At 43.0% G+C, this 17,039-nt stretch overlaps 1 protein-coding gene across 1 annotated transcript in view; it reads left to right on the top strand.

Moving 5' to 3' along the window:
• C2_1H21orf58 (chromosome 2_1 C21orf58 homolog) overlaps positions 1-17,039 on the top strand; it is a 113,682-nt gene that overhangs the window by 39,838 nt on the left and 56,805 nt on the right. The window contains exons 3-5 of the mRNA XM_086958710.1: positions 6,928-7,001; positions 10,926-11,087; positions 11,432-11,549. Coding sequence (XP_086814836.1) covers positions 6,928-7,001; positions 10,926-11,087; positions 11,432-11,549 — 354 coding nt within the window. The remainder of the gene's footprint in view (positions 1-6,927; positions 7,002-10,925; positions 11,088-11,431; positions 11,550-17,039) is intronic.

Genomic DNA, 17,039 nt, shown 5'->3' with positions numbered 1-17,039 from the left:
CATTGCTGATTTGCATAAGACTGGTCTCCATCTCGAGTGGCATAGTAAGTGAAAAATAATGGACTGTAATAACGCTAGAGTGATCCATCGCTTTGCTGTTTGATGCAGTAGGCGGCTTCATACTGTTGCACAACACAGAAGCTAGAACAGCCAGCATTGTCACTTTTTGCCAAAACTCCTCCCGCCATATTTGTAGAAAGAATTTTGGCTAACAAAAGTCTCCAGACCTGAATCCAGATTTGATGGCCAGTTTGTGGCTGGGCTGCTGGGGGCTGTGACTGCTGTTTCTGTGCCACCTGCCAAACTCTAAATAAAACTCAAACGCTGGCCTCTCTTTAACTGCATAGTCAATTCAATTCAAAACTTTATTCGGTTATTAAAACAAAATAACCATAAAAGTACAATTAAAAATCACAATTAAAAGAATTCTTACAATACACCCAAGATAATTCCATATAGTTCAGATTACAATTGATTTTCGTGATTTAAAAACATTTTAAGGAATGAGGAAATAAATACGACACTTAAAATACTATCGAGCTTCTGTACAGCTAAAAAAACAAGGCAACAGCGATTAATTCCCATGGTCTTCAGTAATGGAACGACCCACATTCATCTAGGTACAGTGTACAATTTGCAAAAGAAAAGTATATGTATATCTGATTGAACTGACAATTCATCACAGGGACATTTTATCAAAATTTTCGACCAATCATCCATAACTGGAAAGCTGAGTAACCGAAACAACAGATTCAGTCTAAAACGAATTAATAAAAACCTTTCATGGTCACTCATTGGTAAGTTCAGGTATGGCTGTGCGTTCCTAGAAAACACAATTTGCTTGTGGGCTACTACCGTTATTTTCTTCATTTCGGTCATAGTTCTATTTTCATGCAGGTAGGTCATAAATTTTTCTTTTAAAAACTTTCTAGAGATATTACATAGAGAAGATGGTTCTGAGAAATAATGCCCCATGCCCAGTGCCGTGAGGAATTTCCTCACATAACACAGCCATCTTATTTTACCACACTTCTCAAGCCCAACCGCATTATTCATAATCAAGCGGTTCAGTCCGCATTCGTCAACTCTCCATATTCTATGCCATAGTAGGACTGGGGCAGTCTTTATAGTATCTTCCAAATAAGGCTCCCCAAGTTCCACATGGCAGACATATGTAGAAACACTCTGCGGGACGGCTAGAAGATATTTCAGAAAAAGATTTTCAACCACCTGCAGAGAGCTCACATTGGCGTGTCCCCACAGACCTGCGCCGTATGTTACAATCGCTACACAAGTGGCTTTATATACAGTTAACATTTCCTTGATTGGTTTCCTCCCTAATTTACGTCTAAAATGCTTAAAGGCCATAATTGATTTGCAGTACAATAATTTCCTAGTATTAATTGTGGTGTTCCATAGGCCCGTACAATCAATTAAAACTCCTAAGTAACAAAACGTTGGGGTAACATCAACTGGGGTAGTACCAATATAAACTGCCTTTCTCTTTTTTTGTGCACCCGATCCACAGTACATGGTGAAGGTCTTAGAACAATTAATTCTCAGATCTAACCTTATCATGAAATCAGAAAAGGAAGTAACCAGCCTTTGCATGGCCTGCGGTGTTCTGGCCATCAGGACAGCGTCATCGGCGTACAGCAGAGTTGGTATTGGTCTTTCCCCCACCATTGGCATGTCCCTACACTCCGTCAATAGTGTGTTCTCCACATCATTGATGTAGAGTGTAAAAAGAAACGGAGCCAGGACACAGCCTTGGCATACACCCCTTCTGATTCCAAAAGATTCGGTACATTCACCATTTTTCCCAAATCTAACTTTGGCGGATGCTCATGCATAGAGTTCCCGGAGGAGGTTTATACTAGAAAGGTCTACCCCCAGGTTACCCATAACCAGCCAGAGTTTACTGTGCGAAACACAGTCAAATGCAGAGGTGAGATCTACAAATGTTAAAAACATTCGACCCTCCTTGGCTTTGGTATATTTTTCTGTTAAAATGTGCAAATTCAAGCATTATTCGATTGTTCCAAGTCCTTTCCTGAAGCCGTACTGTAAATCGCTTATTATTTTATTCTCATCCGCCCATGTTTGGAGTCTGTTTAAAATTACTCTTCCAAGAATCTTGACAGTGGAGTCCAGGAGTGATATTGGACGATAACACTGACAGCTATCTCGGTCGCCCTTTTTAAATATGGGTACTATCAAAGATTGGCACCACGAAGGGAGTAGGCCCTTATGTAGAGTGGCATTAAAAAAGGCGTGCAAGGATCGGGCCCATAGTTCCCTGTTGTTTTTATATAGATCAACCGGAACCCCATCGGGGCCCGGTGCTTTCCCTCCCAAGCATGCGTCAATGCATTCATATACCTCTACTACAGTGATTTCAGGGGCTAAAACACTACAAGGGTAAGTACAAACTCCCGTTTGGGCGTTCTCGATTGCACCATCCCTCTTGTCATGTTCATCAAAGTACAACCTTGCGAAGTGTTCAACCCACTCTCTCTCCGGTATTGCCACTTCTAGTGGATCTGTTTTATTATGATTCAGGAAAGGAGCATTAACAACTTTCCAGAATAATGCGGAGTCTTTACTCAATGAGGCCGCACACAGGGCATCCATGCCTCTTTCTTTAAGGCGTTTTTTCTACTTTTAAGGGTTTGCTTGTAAATATTCCTACAGTCTCTGATTAGACCAGTGTCCTTCACTAGGGCATGTAAGGCTTGCTTTAAATTCGAATATGCCTTTGTACATGCTGAGTCAAACCATCCCTTCTGCACCTTGTTTCCGCCTTTAGTTTCGACCCATAATAGCTTCCTAATTTGCACAACAATCATCAGGAAGTTCTTGATTATATCAGGGTCGGCGGTATTTTCATCTGTACATGCATAAAATTGGGGCAACGTGCTTTCTATTAGTCTTTGCAGAAAGTCTTCTGGGGCAATTTTAGTCCAACTTTAGGGAGTAGCCATTTTTTCGGACCATGGAGACATTGTCAACTAGTGCTTTAGACTTGACCTTACCACAAGGTTCCTTAAGTCTCCCTCTTAGAGTTAAGCTAAGAGGAAAGTGGTCACTAAGTAAAAAGTCAAGGATAGCAAAATCCTGTATCATACCCCCATGTCTAACGGTCATATTAATGTAATCAATTATTGTGTTTGCCCCTCTTCCATTGAAAGTAGGAAGAAAAGGGGCCTCAGGACTAACCAGTCCATTTGCAAAACCCATATCATTCCCAAATATGACTTCATTTAAATGATCCCCACACTTGGAATGTTCAAAGTGACTAAAACTAGTATCATTATCAAGTTTTACTCCGCATGTCCCTCTCTCTCCTTTCATACATATGGAACAATTAAAGTCTCCAGCCCATATGACACAGACCTCCTTAGATCTCCCTTCCATCACAGATTTAATATTACTTCCTAGTGTTTTAAAAACATTATCCACGTCCTCTCCTTGGACATTGTTATAAAAATTTACCAAAACTAAAACAGTCACTTTGTCAACTGTAATCTTGATAATGTGATAGTACATGTTTTTGAAAACTACTTCTATTTTTGTACATACTAACATGTTGGAAACATAGGTGCACAAACCTCCTTTAGGCCTGCCATGAGGTGAACTAATTGCTGGGGAAAAATAAGTTCTATAACCATTGATGTGAACTGGTTCCATTGTCCACGTCTCTTGGAGACTAACGACATCATAGTTATTCAACAATTTAACTCAGTTTTCATTTTCCAATTTAGATCTTAACCCTGCAATATTCCAGCTCATGAATGACCATATGCCCTCATTTGTTTGGCTGACCGTGATATCTTCTTTACTACTAAGCTCCAAAATATCCCCTTGGAGTATCTCATTGTGTGGACCATCACGACACACAAGCTAGAACAGCCAGCATTGTCACTTTTTGCCAAAACTCCCCCCGCCATATTTGTAGAAAGAATTTTGGCTAACAAAAGTCTCCAGACCTGAATCCAGATTTGATGGCCAGTTTGTGGTTGGGCTGCTGGGGGCTGTGACTGCTGTTTCTGTGCCATCTGCCAAACTCTAAATAAAACTCAAACGCTGGCCTCTCTTTAACTGCATAGTCCATTTGTTTTATGTTTCTTTTAAATAGGATTTCAACTGACTTCGTTTCCACGTCTGAACTGTCTCTAAGGTTTACAATCCCATGACTTTAAGCTGTGAAAACATTTAGCGAACATGGTAGTTACATGATGTAGAAGACATGATGCCTTCTTTTACATGTAGGAAAGAAGAAGCACTAGCAAGCACAAACATGCATTTCTGTGTTGTTTTCCAGATCAAACCAGCCAGCACCTAATATTGTCCGAGTTTTAAATGACATACTACCAACTAAACCTTCAACAATGATATTGACTTTGAAAAATAAAAGGAATATGAAACCCTGAAAAGGCTTGCATTGAGTTTACTCTAGGAATATGGCACCAGTTTGCATGGTTGAATTATCAGCTGTCTACCTAGTGCTGTAATTTAGAGGTGCCTTGGGTACTTTTTCTTTTTTATAAAAGACAAATAAAAACCGAGAAGTATCAAAGAACAGCAGTGATGATCCTTTGTAGCCCTAGTTTGAGGTAGATTACATTAGAATAGTATCAGCCTCATAGGATGGCAGGTCCTGATAACTACCCATATGTCATTCTACTGACCTGCACATGATGGGGGACATTTATAATTTCCTCTCTGTGTTTAGACGTAGTTTCCGTACTGACATTTAATTCTTGGTTGGGGTCTGTAATCGTCCGTATCTACAAAAGTGGTAATTTGCTGCCTTGTCAATTTACTACATCATCTCTCTGTAGGACTTTGGTTAGATTTACACAACACTGATTTTCCAATATTTAGGAGGACAGCCTAAACAACAAGAAACCAGTCCTCAATCATAGGCAGGCTTTGTAGCAGGACTGTCACTAATGATTAGATGTATGCACCAAGTGAGCAAAGATCTTTACTACCTTTATTGCCATGTGTGCTGATTTTGACAGTGTAGAAAAATAACCCTGTACAGTAGTCTACAGAAACTCTACATTGATTCTGGTTTAACCACTGGTTCCTAGACACTTCAAATGGAAATAGTGAGACAGGTGTGGCTGGATAGGGATGATATATGTATATGATAGATCTGTATCAATTAAAGCGCTCAAACTTATGTCCTCCTGTTCATGCTTTCACTTGCTAATACGCCTGATTTACTGGCACATAATTTGCCCTTTCTGATGTAAGCAGATTTCCATGCAACCAAACAAGACAAAGCTTCCGTGGTAGTTTACTGAAATGTGAAGCTGGCCGCTGGAGGTTAGTCCTTGGGAGAGGAAAGTCTACCCCAAATATGTCAAGTAGTTTAGTGCTCATTTCACTTGCAGGTGTCATTGAAAGAAATAGGGTATATTTCAAATTAAAGCTTTTCTACTTTGGGGTTTATCAATGCCCTCTAGGGAGTTGTAGGGACTCATTTGTTCCCCATATTGCCAGTTATTTTGCCCATTTGATGTTTAAGTGTGACTGTATAGGCTGTTGGGTCAGAGCAGCATGGGCTAAGGATAGGTTGGGGAAATATTGACAGATAGTCCCTTGACATTTGTCTGTCATTTGTCCCAATGAGAAGCCAGGAAACCACGTCCCTGGCTCAGGAAAGGAGCCATGTCTAATTTCAGCTCCAGTGCTAGACATGTATGAATACAAAATTGTGGATAGTTCCATATATTGTGGTAACATGCTTCGCCACACATGAGATAATAGCACCTGCCTGTGTGTCTGTGCGATGAAACACAATGTTATTCTTTCTCATGGGCTTTCATGCACCTTTGCAAGGTGCACTGGCTGTTGCAGAAGCTGGGCACTAGTAGAACCAAGTGAATTGCACTAGTAAGGCTGGAGCTGACTAGATGTTTTAGTGGTTACCTCTCAGTGGGCTTGAATCGGAATACGTTTTTGAAAGGTTTACTCGTAGTTTTTCTGGGGAATTCCTAGAATTGTGGAAGTCATTCTACTTATTTGGAAGTTCAACGACTTCCATGCATCACGTTTTGGGCGAAAAAGACTTTTATTGAACATAAGTAAGTAAATATATATCATGCAAGGCACAACCCTCCTGCCCTATGCAAGGAGCCAGTGGGATGTTCGAGAGTTTCCATTCAAGGGAGCCCAGAGAGAGGTTTAGAAGCCATCCATCCCATCAAGTTGCATTCAGAGAGTGTGAGCATATGGTCGGTTTTTCTGCTGTCAACAGCAATTTCTGCTTCATCTACATCTATAAAACCCAGGGCCTCCACAGCAACGAAGGGAATATCCGGAGAAGGACTTTGTGATGTGACAAATGGGGTTAGAGTTTAAGAATGCATATTTCACCACAAGGCCAACTAACAGCAAAGAGGGGATAGGACATACAGTATCACTCCAGCCCACTGCCAAGTAGATCTTCATCAGATTCTGCTGGCTTTAGATGGACAGCTGTATTTATTGCCTGATGCAAGAAAGTATCTTCTGCCATTATCCTTTATAGTTATCACTGGCTACATAAAACTTTGTTTAGGGTTTCTGTTAATAGACTCAAAATCTGAGGTATGCTTAGTAACATAAACCCGCTCTTCAGGTCTGTGTGGATGTTAACATATATCTGCCAAGCAGAATTGGACACTGTCACATTGATTTTGAAACCTTACTAACCGTCTGTTCAGATAGCCCCAGGCAGATCTATGGAGGCTCAGAAAGTAAAATCCTTCAGTGTTACAGATCGAACAAAAGGCAGACCACGGCTTTACTTGTGTGTGAGTTGTCTCAGTGGTTTTATTGGTGAATTCTTGCCATGGGGACAGCCAAAGTAAGCCTGCTGTGTTACCTACTTATGTGGTCTCTCAATGATGTCATAATTTATTCCTGGTGCAGGGAGCTATGATGGGCAGGAGGACGCACTACAAAGCGCCTTGCTTCGAAGGAAAGATCTCCTACAGAGACTGCGAGTAAGTAATGTTATGCATGCCAAGAGGATTTTAGAGTCGAAGACATTGGTGGGCAGATGTATCAAATGATATTTTTGTCGCAAACGCTGCGATTCGCAAAATAGCAGCGTTTGCGACAAAACAATCAGAAAATGCGATGTATTATTGAAATGGCATCGCAAAATTAAGAAATCGCAAAATTTGCGATTCCTTAACTTTGCGTCAGCATTTAAAGAATTGCAAATTCCTTACATGCTATGTATGCAGCACTCAAGTTGTGCGATTCCTAATTAAGAAATCGCAAATTACCACTAACTTGAGGTTGGTGGTAATTTGTGATTTCTATCACAAATGCACTTTTTGCCATTTGTTAAGGTGCCATGTGGCGCACATACATGCCCTTAGGGCATGTATGTGCGCCATATGCGCACACACGTTAATTTCAGGGGTGCATCAGGGTGTCCTTATGACACCCTTGCACCCTTGAAATTATTCTCAATTCGCCATTCTCAAATTGCGAATCGCAAATTGAGAATAACTTCACATTCATTCCTATGGGCCTTCTGGCACATAGAAATGAATGGGAAATTATTCCGTAATTGCGATTAGCAATTAAGGAATTTTAAGAAATCGCTAAAAAATTGTAATTTTTTTAATATATATATCATTTTGCAATTCTCAAATAGTGATTCTCAAAAAATCGCTATTTGAGAATCGCAAATAGGTATTTTGATACATCTGCCCCTGTGTTTCTTACGTGGAAGTAGCAAATATTGTTCTTATTATTAATGTGCAAGAGAGTGCTTTGATTCTTGAACCTCACGCTCAAGAGAGTTTAATCCATTTTGGAAAGATTTCTCCTTCCTGTCATGCTTTGTCTCTCGTTCTCTTGAGTTTAGTCTCAGACATTAGTTTTCCCAAATCCATCAGTGTTTCCTCTCCCACACCGAGCAGGGATAACACTCTCACACTCAGAAGAATTACTGTTCTTACTGGTCAGAGAATCTTCCCTCTTATACTTAGAGGAGTCTGTCTCACTCATCTGGGCACTCCCTTTGTTAGAAGTTGGCCTGGTATGTGCTGTCCACTAGTTAAAGTGGGCACCCTGTACCAGTCCAAACAACCCTTATGGTGATTAGGTTAAAGATAACCTTAATGAAAGCTATCCTAGTGGTAGCTATGGAGAGCAGCCTTCAGGCTAAGTCTTGAAGGAATGTAAAGCAGCTTGTTTTACCAGTTCAGAACCTCCTGAATAACCAAATGAAAGGAGAACCACACAAGTGTTATATAAAATATATATATTTATTACTAAACACTCTCTACTAACCTCTATACGAGATTAGAGCACAAGGCACACAATACTTAATCAATAGAACAACAGAATAGCACAATACACAGCGGGCTCCAGGGGGCGACAGAACCATATACTAAATAAATTATATACCAACAACCACTTCACTAGACACAGTGTCTATAGCACGTAGAATCGATGGAAACCCAAGGAACCACCCAAAGGAGTGACACAGGGAGCCCACGGAGGAGGGTGCAGTGTGAGAACACAGACGCGTATTCCATACAACTCAATGGGAAAGTCGTGGTTGGAAAATTACAGTTTTAGGACAGTTTGGAGGGGACTTAAAGCAAACCCTTTGGAACATAGAAGGTTCTAAGGCCAGCACCTTTGTGAGTACAGAGGTACCCGTGTTACCTATCCCAGGAGAGCCGGGTGCATAGGGGTCAAGTGGTGTCGGAAACCCTCATCGTTTTCAATGGCGTGATGCAAAGAAGTGCTGCTGCTGTCCGGTGGAATCCACACCTGGATCCGAGGTGAGAAGAACCTGAAAGCAGAGAGGACAGAGTCTGGGTCACTTCAGGGTGACCAGGGGCTCGGTAGACGAATGCCCACCTATCTCAGGTGCTTCAGGTGTGAAGATTGGATGCTTGACTCTGCAGCCACAGGGGTCACGGAGACGTCGATGATGACCAAAGTCCACAGGTGAACTGAGACACAAAGGATGTCGAGTGCTGAGGGGTCAGTGCCCAGATTGAACACCAACAAGCCTTGGCAAATGCAACCCATACAGGCAGAGAAAACAAGTTATGGTGAGGACCAGCAAGGTTCTGGGGACTCTCCAAGCTATGGGGAGTCAGGGCACATCTGGAGCAATCAGGGAAGCCCGAGGGAAATCAAAGTGACCTTCACAGGGACCCACAGGCCTACGGACCAGGGATCGCAAAGGGACCTCAGGCCGAATCACGAAGTACAGGCCCACGGAGCACTCGTGGAGTGGAGGCCGGAAATCTTCAGTGGAAATACTGCTTGGGATTAGGACTACACATAGCCCAAAGCACAGTCTCAGGGATTGGTAAAAAGCATATGCCGCTGCAAAAGTACACTGTGCACAGGGGTTTGGGTTGCACGGTCCCCACGAGTGATATTGGTCTCAGAATTACTCAGAGGCACTTGGGAGCCCACCTCCTGTGTTGCAGAAATCTATAGAGTCCTCAGGAGCTTGAGAGATGCAAACCGGTCAGATGCGTTAAGGTGCCTGCTGCTGCAGGGGAGTAACTCCTTTACTCCCAGGGAGATTCTTCTGTCCTCCAACGAAGTGCAGACCGTTGAAGTACTTGGTTTCTGCTTGCAGAGTTTAGTCAGGGTTCATACTTTATACCTAAGGAAGGAGTTGGACAAACTCTGGGGACCCACCTATGGGAGGGTCAGGACAGAGGGGTGGCTACACCCATGTCCTTTGTCCAGTTTCATGCCAGAGCAGGAGCAAATGGCTCCTGCAACAGGTTTGAGGTGGACGATGCCCAGGGATAACAAATGTGCCCCCTGTGCAGACTTTCAGGCACTCTGAGTGCACCCACCCAGCCCCAATACACTAAATCCTGTCTGGGAGGTGTTAACACCTCCCTGAATAGGAAGCCTATTGTCAAGCATTCCCCTGCTCGAGCTTGGCTCAGCAGCAGGAGGGCAGACTCGTGTCTGTGGCTGGCAGCATCCATTTTGCGATGCCCAGGTCGAGAAAGCTGGTACCGGGCATACCAGTGTTTCACATAAGTCCCTCTAGTAGGGTAACTGGCTGGGAGGCATGATTCCAAGGTGTTTGACACCAAACACGACATGTTTCTAAGCAGCTGTTTTAGAGTTAGCATTTACAGCGTGGTTATAATGCACTTAAGTATATATGGTTTGGCTGCATCACAGACAACCCAGGAGAATAGATTCCGAAGGCTACAGAGGGGCTCTGCTCATGCAGGGGCACCCTCTCACACAAAACCTAGCACCCTGCCTTCAGGATTGTTAAGGCCTGCCAAAGGGGTGACTGATAAGTTTATATGTGCAGTGATTCAAAATAGATATATGTAACCTATATCTAAGTATGGGGTGCATGCACCCCCTTACACAGGCTGCAGTAGAAGACCTGTGGTGCCATTTCAAAAGGTCTCTCAGGGGTGGCATAATACATGCTGTAGCCCCTGGGAGGCCTCTGGGATACCTCGGCCCGGGGTACATGGTGTACCATATACTAGGGACTGATAAGGGTACCTCAGTATCCAATCTGGAGTGTACCTAAAGTATACACAATCAATTTAGAGGAGAAAGCAGCTAGACTGGGGTCCTGAATAGCAGGATCTCAGTCAGTCTATGTCGAAAACAGTGAAACATCAGCAAAAAGTGGTGGTAACTATAAGAAGCATATCCTACTCTCCCACACTCTTTAACACCAGAGAGATTCCTAGAGTTGCCTGTCTCACACTAAAGACCGTTCTGTCACACATGTGGATAGTTTACACAAAGAAGTGTTTTCCATGTCACTCTTGAGAGGTATAATATTTAAAATTGCTCATGTCACACTTATGCAACATTGTAAGTCAAATAATAATGAAAAAGTCTGAGCATATGCAAGAGGAAATGGTCTAATTTTTATTCTTCTGTAGGAACAACATATGCTGGAAGAGCTCTCCAGGCCACACACTTGGGAGGGAACCCGGAGGAAAAACTATCGTATGGATCCCGTTGTGCAGGCTCCCCCAATCCAAGTCTATCATCCGCCACCACCACCACCTCCTGCAGAGCCACCCAGAATCATACAGCAGCAAGTGAGTCAATGCTTGGAGAATACCTATGAGGGACAGGAACATCTTTGTGTATGAGATGTGCGTGTGTGCTAGTGAGTATGAACGGGTTTAGTACTCCATGTTAAGGAAGACTTATTGTGCGGGCATACAAAAACTAAATGTGTATATGGATTACCTTTATGTTGACCAAATGTGTGTGTCATGGCCTGTGGCCCTGGTCTGTCAGTGACTGACGTTATGTGAACCTGACTAAACTTCTCTTTGAATCGACGATGAAGAGCTGATGGTTTATTGCTGCAATTAGTGTGGAACCAGGGAGAGTGATATTGCCCACATCTTGTATTTAGTCCTCTTGTGTCTTGTAGTGGCCACCACAGCAGCCAGCCACCATTATCCAACAGCTCCCTCCACAACAGCCACTCATCACGCAGATTCCTGCTCCACAAGCATTTCCGCAACAGCGCTCTGGGAGCATCAAAGAAGGTCAGTGCTCTGAAGTGGTATTTTTTCCTTAGTACTGCTAGTACTCCAACCCTGTGCCCTAAAAACAACAAGGAAGCCCCAGCGGCCCAGGGCATGTATCACCCATGATATTGCGTATACTTTGCAGTGATGGTTTTGTATGTTGACGATTCTCAATAAAAACGATTTAAACCTAAACAACAAGGAAGGCGAGACCTTCAATTGGCCTGTTGGTGCTCCCATATGTCACCATCCTAGAAGCATGTGTCCTACCATGCTCCAGGAGCATGAGGAACGTGAGTGCTGTAGCTGGCCATCTCACTTTTACACATTCCCACTGCTCTGGAGGCATTTCTGTTTTTTTAACTTTCATTTTAATTTTCCCCAAAAAAAACAGCATAGACAGTGGCATTATACAAACATAGTGTTCCGACGGTGGCAGAGAAAGTTGACACACGGTCAGCAATTTCAACCTAAGATCCAATAATTACTGCTCTATGTTTTTACTCCTAGCATTTAAATACCCCCATCTAGCACAGTGCCCAATGAGGGGAAGCTACCAGGTCCACCCCCTTTCATATTGATTATATTCTCAGTAATCCCAGACATCCCATTTCTATTCATCCATCAAATTGCTTCCCTCCCTCTTTGGAATGTTCTCGCATTTCTATGTCAACATCTTTCCTCTGTACCCCTTCCATCAGTAAGTTGCTGCAAAGTAAGACCACAGCTGACCCTAATTGTTTGTCCCTTGGTTGTGATTTAAGGGGGAGTAGCATTGCATGCCTCTATCCTATTATTATAGCACACCATATATTTATGCAAGTCTACAGTGATGAGTAGAGGGCCTCTTCCACAGCAGCTGACAATCCTTCTCTTGGCAGTAGCTACACCATGGCAATAGAAGCAGGCAATTCTTTAACAAATCACAGAAGTGACATCACCGGCGTTTGCTCGTCTCTTGCATTAGCCATGCTGACATGGCATTACAAATCTGCTACCAATATTCTTGAGTCCCCTGGTATATCCTTGCCAAATGTAGGAAATATGCATTTTACTTTTTTTATTTTTATTTTTAAATCCTTTTCTTGAATTTTGAAAAAAACATACAAATCTGCATTGTCTTGGCGACATGTGGCACACTCTATGCCCAGATCCAGGCCAGACAGTGTTGATTTGCCCATTATACAGTCTATGCAGGTATTTATAGTGTATCAAGCAATGTCTATTGTTCAGTGGTACATATGTTTGGTTTGTAAGCAACAATATTGCCAGCTCTATCTCCGGGTCATCGTCCCTATTGTCACCTACCGAGACATCCTTTATCTATCCAATATCATGGTACTGTATAAGTGAGATATGATGTGTCTTGGTGTTGCTAACATCATAATGAGCTCTAGAACACTGAATGTATTGGTTGCTGTGGAAAGAAAAATGTTTTCCTCAAAAACTAGCCATACATCTATAATAAAAAACGGTCTAGTGTTTTGGTGTCACAAGAGCGATTTGAACTGGTGAAGTGTCAAAAACATGCCACCTAGGTATAAACAACAGGAAACCCATGGGGGGCGGGGTAATTGGATCAAGTTGTCTAGTCAGGGGACCCTTTAACACCACCAATCATCACTTCCCTTAACGTGGGCAACAAAATGTCCCTTTCCCCTGCCTTCCCTTTCCATAGCCAGTAGATGAGACATCCGCAAGACACTGTAGGGCATATTTACTAGAAAATGTTGGAGCATGGAGCTGCGACAAATCTGGCAGCACCGTGCTCCGACATTTTCAAAGCGCAGTGCTGAACTGTATTTACTACAATAACGGCGCAGCCCTATGTTATCCTTAGCACTGGCGCTAAAATTAGCTGCCTAGTTCAAAAACCAGGCACTCTTGCACCATAGTGCAAGGGTGCCTGCATTGCAGGGAGTGATTGTTTAAGTGCAGGAAAGTGTCCCTTTCTGCACATAAACAATCCATAATGGCTATTTGTTACTTATATGTGTGCTGCATTCTGCAGCACACATAGAAGTAGCAAATCGTCATTATGTAATGATTGTTTATGTGCAGAAAGGGAAACCTTCCAGCACATGAACAATAATTAATGTTTTTTTTGCTGTTTCTATGTGTGCTGCAGAAAGCAGCAAATATAGAACAAGCAAAAATGAGGAGAAATAAAAGTATTTCTCCTTGTGCGCCCTTCTAACGCCTGCTCTTGCATGGCGTTATTTTTTTGCGCTGCCACAGATTTACACCTCCTTGTAAATCGGGGACAGCATCAAAAAGCAACGGGTGTTGCAGTGGAACGCCCACAGCAACACCCAATGCACGGCCCTTTGCCGCAGAGGACTGTGGCGGAAAGGGGCATATTTATTAAGTGGCAGTAAGCGGTGCTAAGTGGCTTAGCGCCACCTTGTAAATATTTAAAATGGCGTTACGCCACCAAAGTGACACTCCAGTGGCGATGGGGGCTTCTAAATATGCCCTGTATTCTTTGTAAATTCCCCTCACCCTTGGAGACTTGCACCCTGCCATGGATTTCATTGCCTTCCTTACCTTAGCCTTGGTGATGGACCGCATTAACAGGTTCCACTCGTGGTCCTCAGGCTATGTATTGTGGCTTTCACTAGGTTATCAATTGCATCCTCATTTGTCTGCACCTGAGGTGTGTAGAGTTTCATATAATAGCCAGTGAAAGTAACTGTGATGGTCGAAGTGCAGCTACATACGTCCCCGTTTTCTCCTTCTATTTCTAGGACCTCCTGAGAGGCCAGGTCAGACATATCACACTAGCTTGTGTTCCGTGGTGTCTCACTCCCCCCATACTGCCAAGGCGTCACATATTTACTTAGTTATGCATTTATTATCCGCATATAATAATGATATTACCAACAGAGCACAACTTAAGCTATCCTCAATCTTCAATATATAATGTGACGTGCTTGGAAGTGTCATTGCTAGCCAGGCTCTGTGTCATCTATCTATAACCTACCCATAGGTATATAGGTTATTTCACTGATTCAATTATGCATGTTTTAAAATCCTCAATTAGGCTGAATGGCATTATGATAGTAAGGATGCAGTAACTAATCTAGCATCGCTCTAAGAATATTTCATTTCAGGGATGTTGCAGTTTTACTCTATCAGGCAGACCTATCCTTCAAAGGTGGAGGTCTCATCTCCCCGTCTCTTTATACAGTTTTCAGTCCCTGAATTCGACATCTGCATATCCTATGCAGCATTCCCAGGGTCATCCCTGCAGTTTTTTTAGCATTCTTGCCCTCATGGGTGATCCTCCACCTGGCCAGGAATTACATGGCTTAGTATATCTGTGTTTGTTCGAATTTTTCTCGACATCAGTAAATGATCATCTGGCTTTCTCCACAGTGAATGTGAAGTCACGGTATATAAATATAGACTCACCTTCAGATTGCAAGACTGTTTTCATGTAGACCAATCTAAGTATTGCAGCGTCGTCTCAACAGTTCAGTGGACTGTCAATTATTGGTCTTTGGTCAGCCCCTGGCCTCAGCCTAGGAGCCAACCAGCAATGCACCCTCTCCACTATAATAAGAAGCACAGCTGCTCCCTGTCAAGCGTCTCAGTAACCATCCTCTCTACAAACTGCTCCATCTTCCCCATGTTTGCAGATTCCAGGATACTAAATATGCGTATATTGTTCCTGCGGGCTGAGCATCCAAGTCTTTATTTTTCGTACAAATTAGTTCCAGCACTTTCATCATTTAGATGAGCCTTTCATTAATAGCAACTGTCTGACATCATTCTTTCTTATATATTTTTAATGGCTTGCCTTCTTAGCCAATCCTCCTCCCTATGATCTATATGTACATAAAAGCATGTCAATCTTTTCATCAATGGGACATAAGTGTATCTGCATATCCAAAAGTAAGGCTTTCCCAGCCGCTTTGTTAATTGCTCCCACCCTCCTCACCCATTGAAAGTTCTTGATCTCAATAAGCATATATGTAAATATGTTTATGTATTGTTGCTGTCAGGTGTCCCTATTACAGTGTTACAACAATGGAGGAGTAGCCCCTCAGCAAAGAAGGCAGAGAAAATTCTCTGTTTCTAGGGCTTAGCGCTCGAGTCAGCACATTATGCCCCAACCCGTTGTCGGACAATGCATATCCTTATAGAAGACCCCTCACTCACCAACCTAGTTGGTGACATGCTTCATCATCGGAGTCCCACCCCATAGGCCGAGTGCCCACAGGGTGTGCTGCGACACCTGACTACAGTGGAGCTGGTTAGTTTTTCTTTTATATGTGCATAACTATAAAAATGACAAGTGTGTTAAAAAGGGCCAAAACTACTCACTTCAAGTATTTATTCTTGAGTGCTTGAACCCCTGTAAAAACAGTGTGGCACCCGTGCCTAGTTAGGTAGGCTTTGGTGTCTCAAGAAGTTTGGTGTGTTAAAAATAGCGAAGTGTGCTATGTGAGATTTAACAAGAAAAAATATTACTAATAAGGTCTACATGTTTCAACCATTGATTTGATTCTTTGGTTTTTGTCAGGACCGTGGTGATTGAACTGGGTGGTCCGCACACGCTAAGGTGCGCCCTGCCCTCGTTCAATTAGGAGACTGCAAAATTGCGATCTCATGTAAAAGGGTGTGTTTTTCCTTATTCGGGAGAAAAACCTGTAAGACAAACGGGGGGACAAGGTTGGGATCACGTACCAGGGTAGACAAAACAATGAAGTACACTTAACATATATTCTGCTGGTCGTAGTCACAACCAAAGGATCGATAGATGGAATCATGCTAACGTCATGTTAAAATGGTAGGGTCCATCTACTGCGATCAGAATAAGAGTGCTCCAGTGCTAGTTACCGGAACGTGCTTGAATTAAAAACCAGCGCCCAGATGAGGTGTCGGTCTGGCTTGGCAACTGGGTATCTAGTGAGAAGGGGCCGATGTGAGGGAGAGTGATCTCTATCGTGCTACGTTGTAGAGCGTTGTGATATCGTTATCAGAGACAACCCGGGTGGGTGGCTACCTATACACAGCGTAGGTGGGTTTTTACGTGTAGTGCTAACGTCGCTATAGTGAATCACAACGGCGACAAAGTAAAGCTTACACTTGAGGCGATAACTACCGCTTCATGGGCATCTGCATTTCCAAGACGGCATTTCCCTATTACAGTCCCACTGAAAGCCCATGTCATCTCTTGGTGTGTTTGCTGGTGAACAAGGCGCAACATATCACCAAACACAGAATCCACAGCGTAACACACAAGGGACTGAGAGAGAATATCTGTAGCGGAGCCCACTCTTAGAGGCTTCATCTGTTTTAAGGGATGGTCCCACTCTGTCTGGATAGTTTCATTGGCAGTAGACCAGCTGGAAGACAGAAGGCATACAGTAAGTATATTATATCACCTAGATGGCAAGAACAATTAACAGTGGAAACAAGCCTTACCGGTTTCAGCAGAGAACACTGCTATGATGCTATGATCAGCCGGGAACTGACCTGGAATTCGATCCAGGCACCTGG

This window comes from Lissotriton vulgaris, chromosome 2_1, assembly GCF_964263255.1.
Source record: "Lissotriton vulgaris chromosome 2_1, aLisVul1.2, whole genome shotgun sequence".
NCBI classification, from domain to species: Eukaryota; Metazoa; Chordata; class Amphibia; order Caudata; family Salamandridae; genus Lissotriton; species Lissotriton vulgaris.
This window is presented reverse-complemented; position numbering and strand designations above follow the sequence as displayed.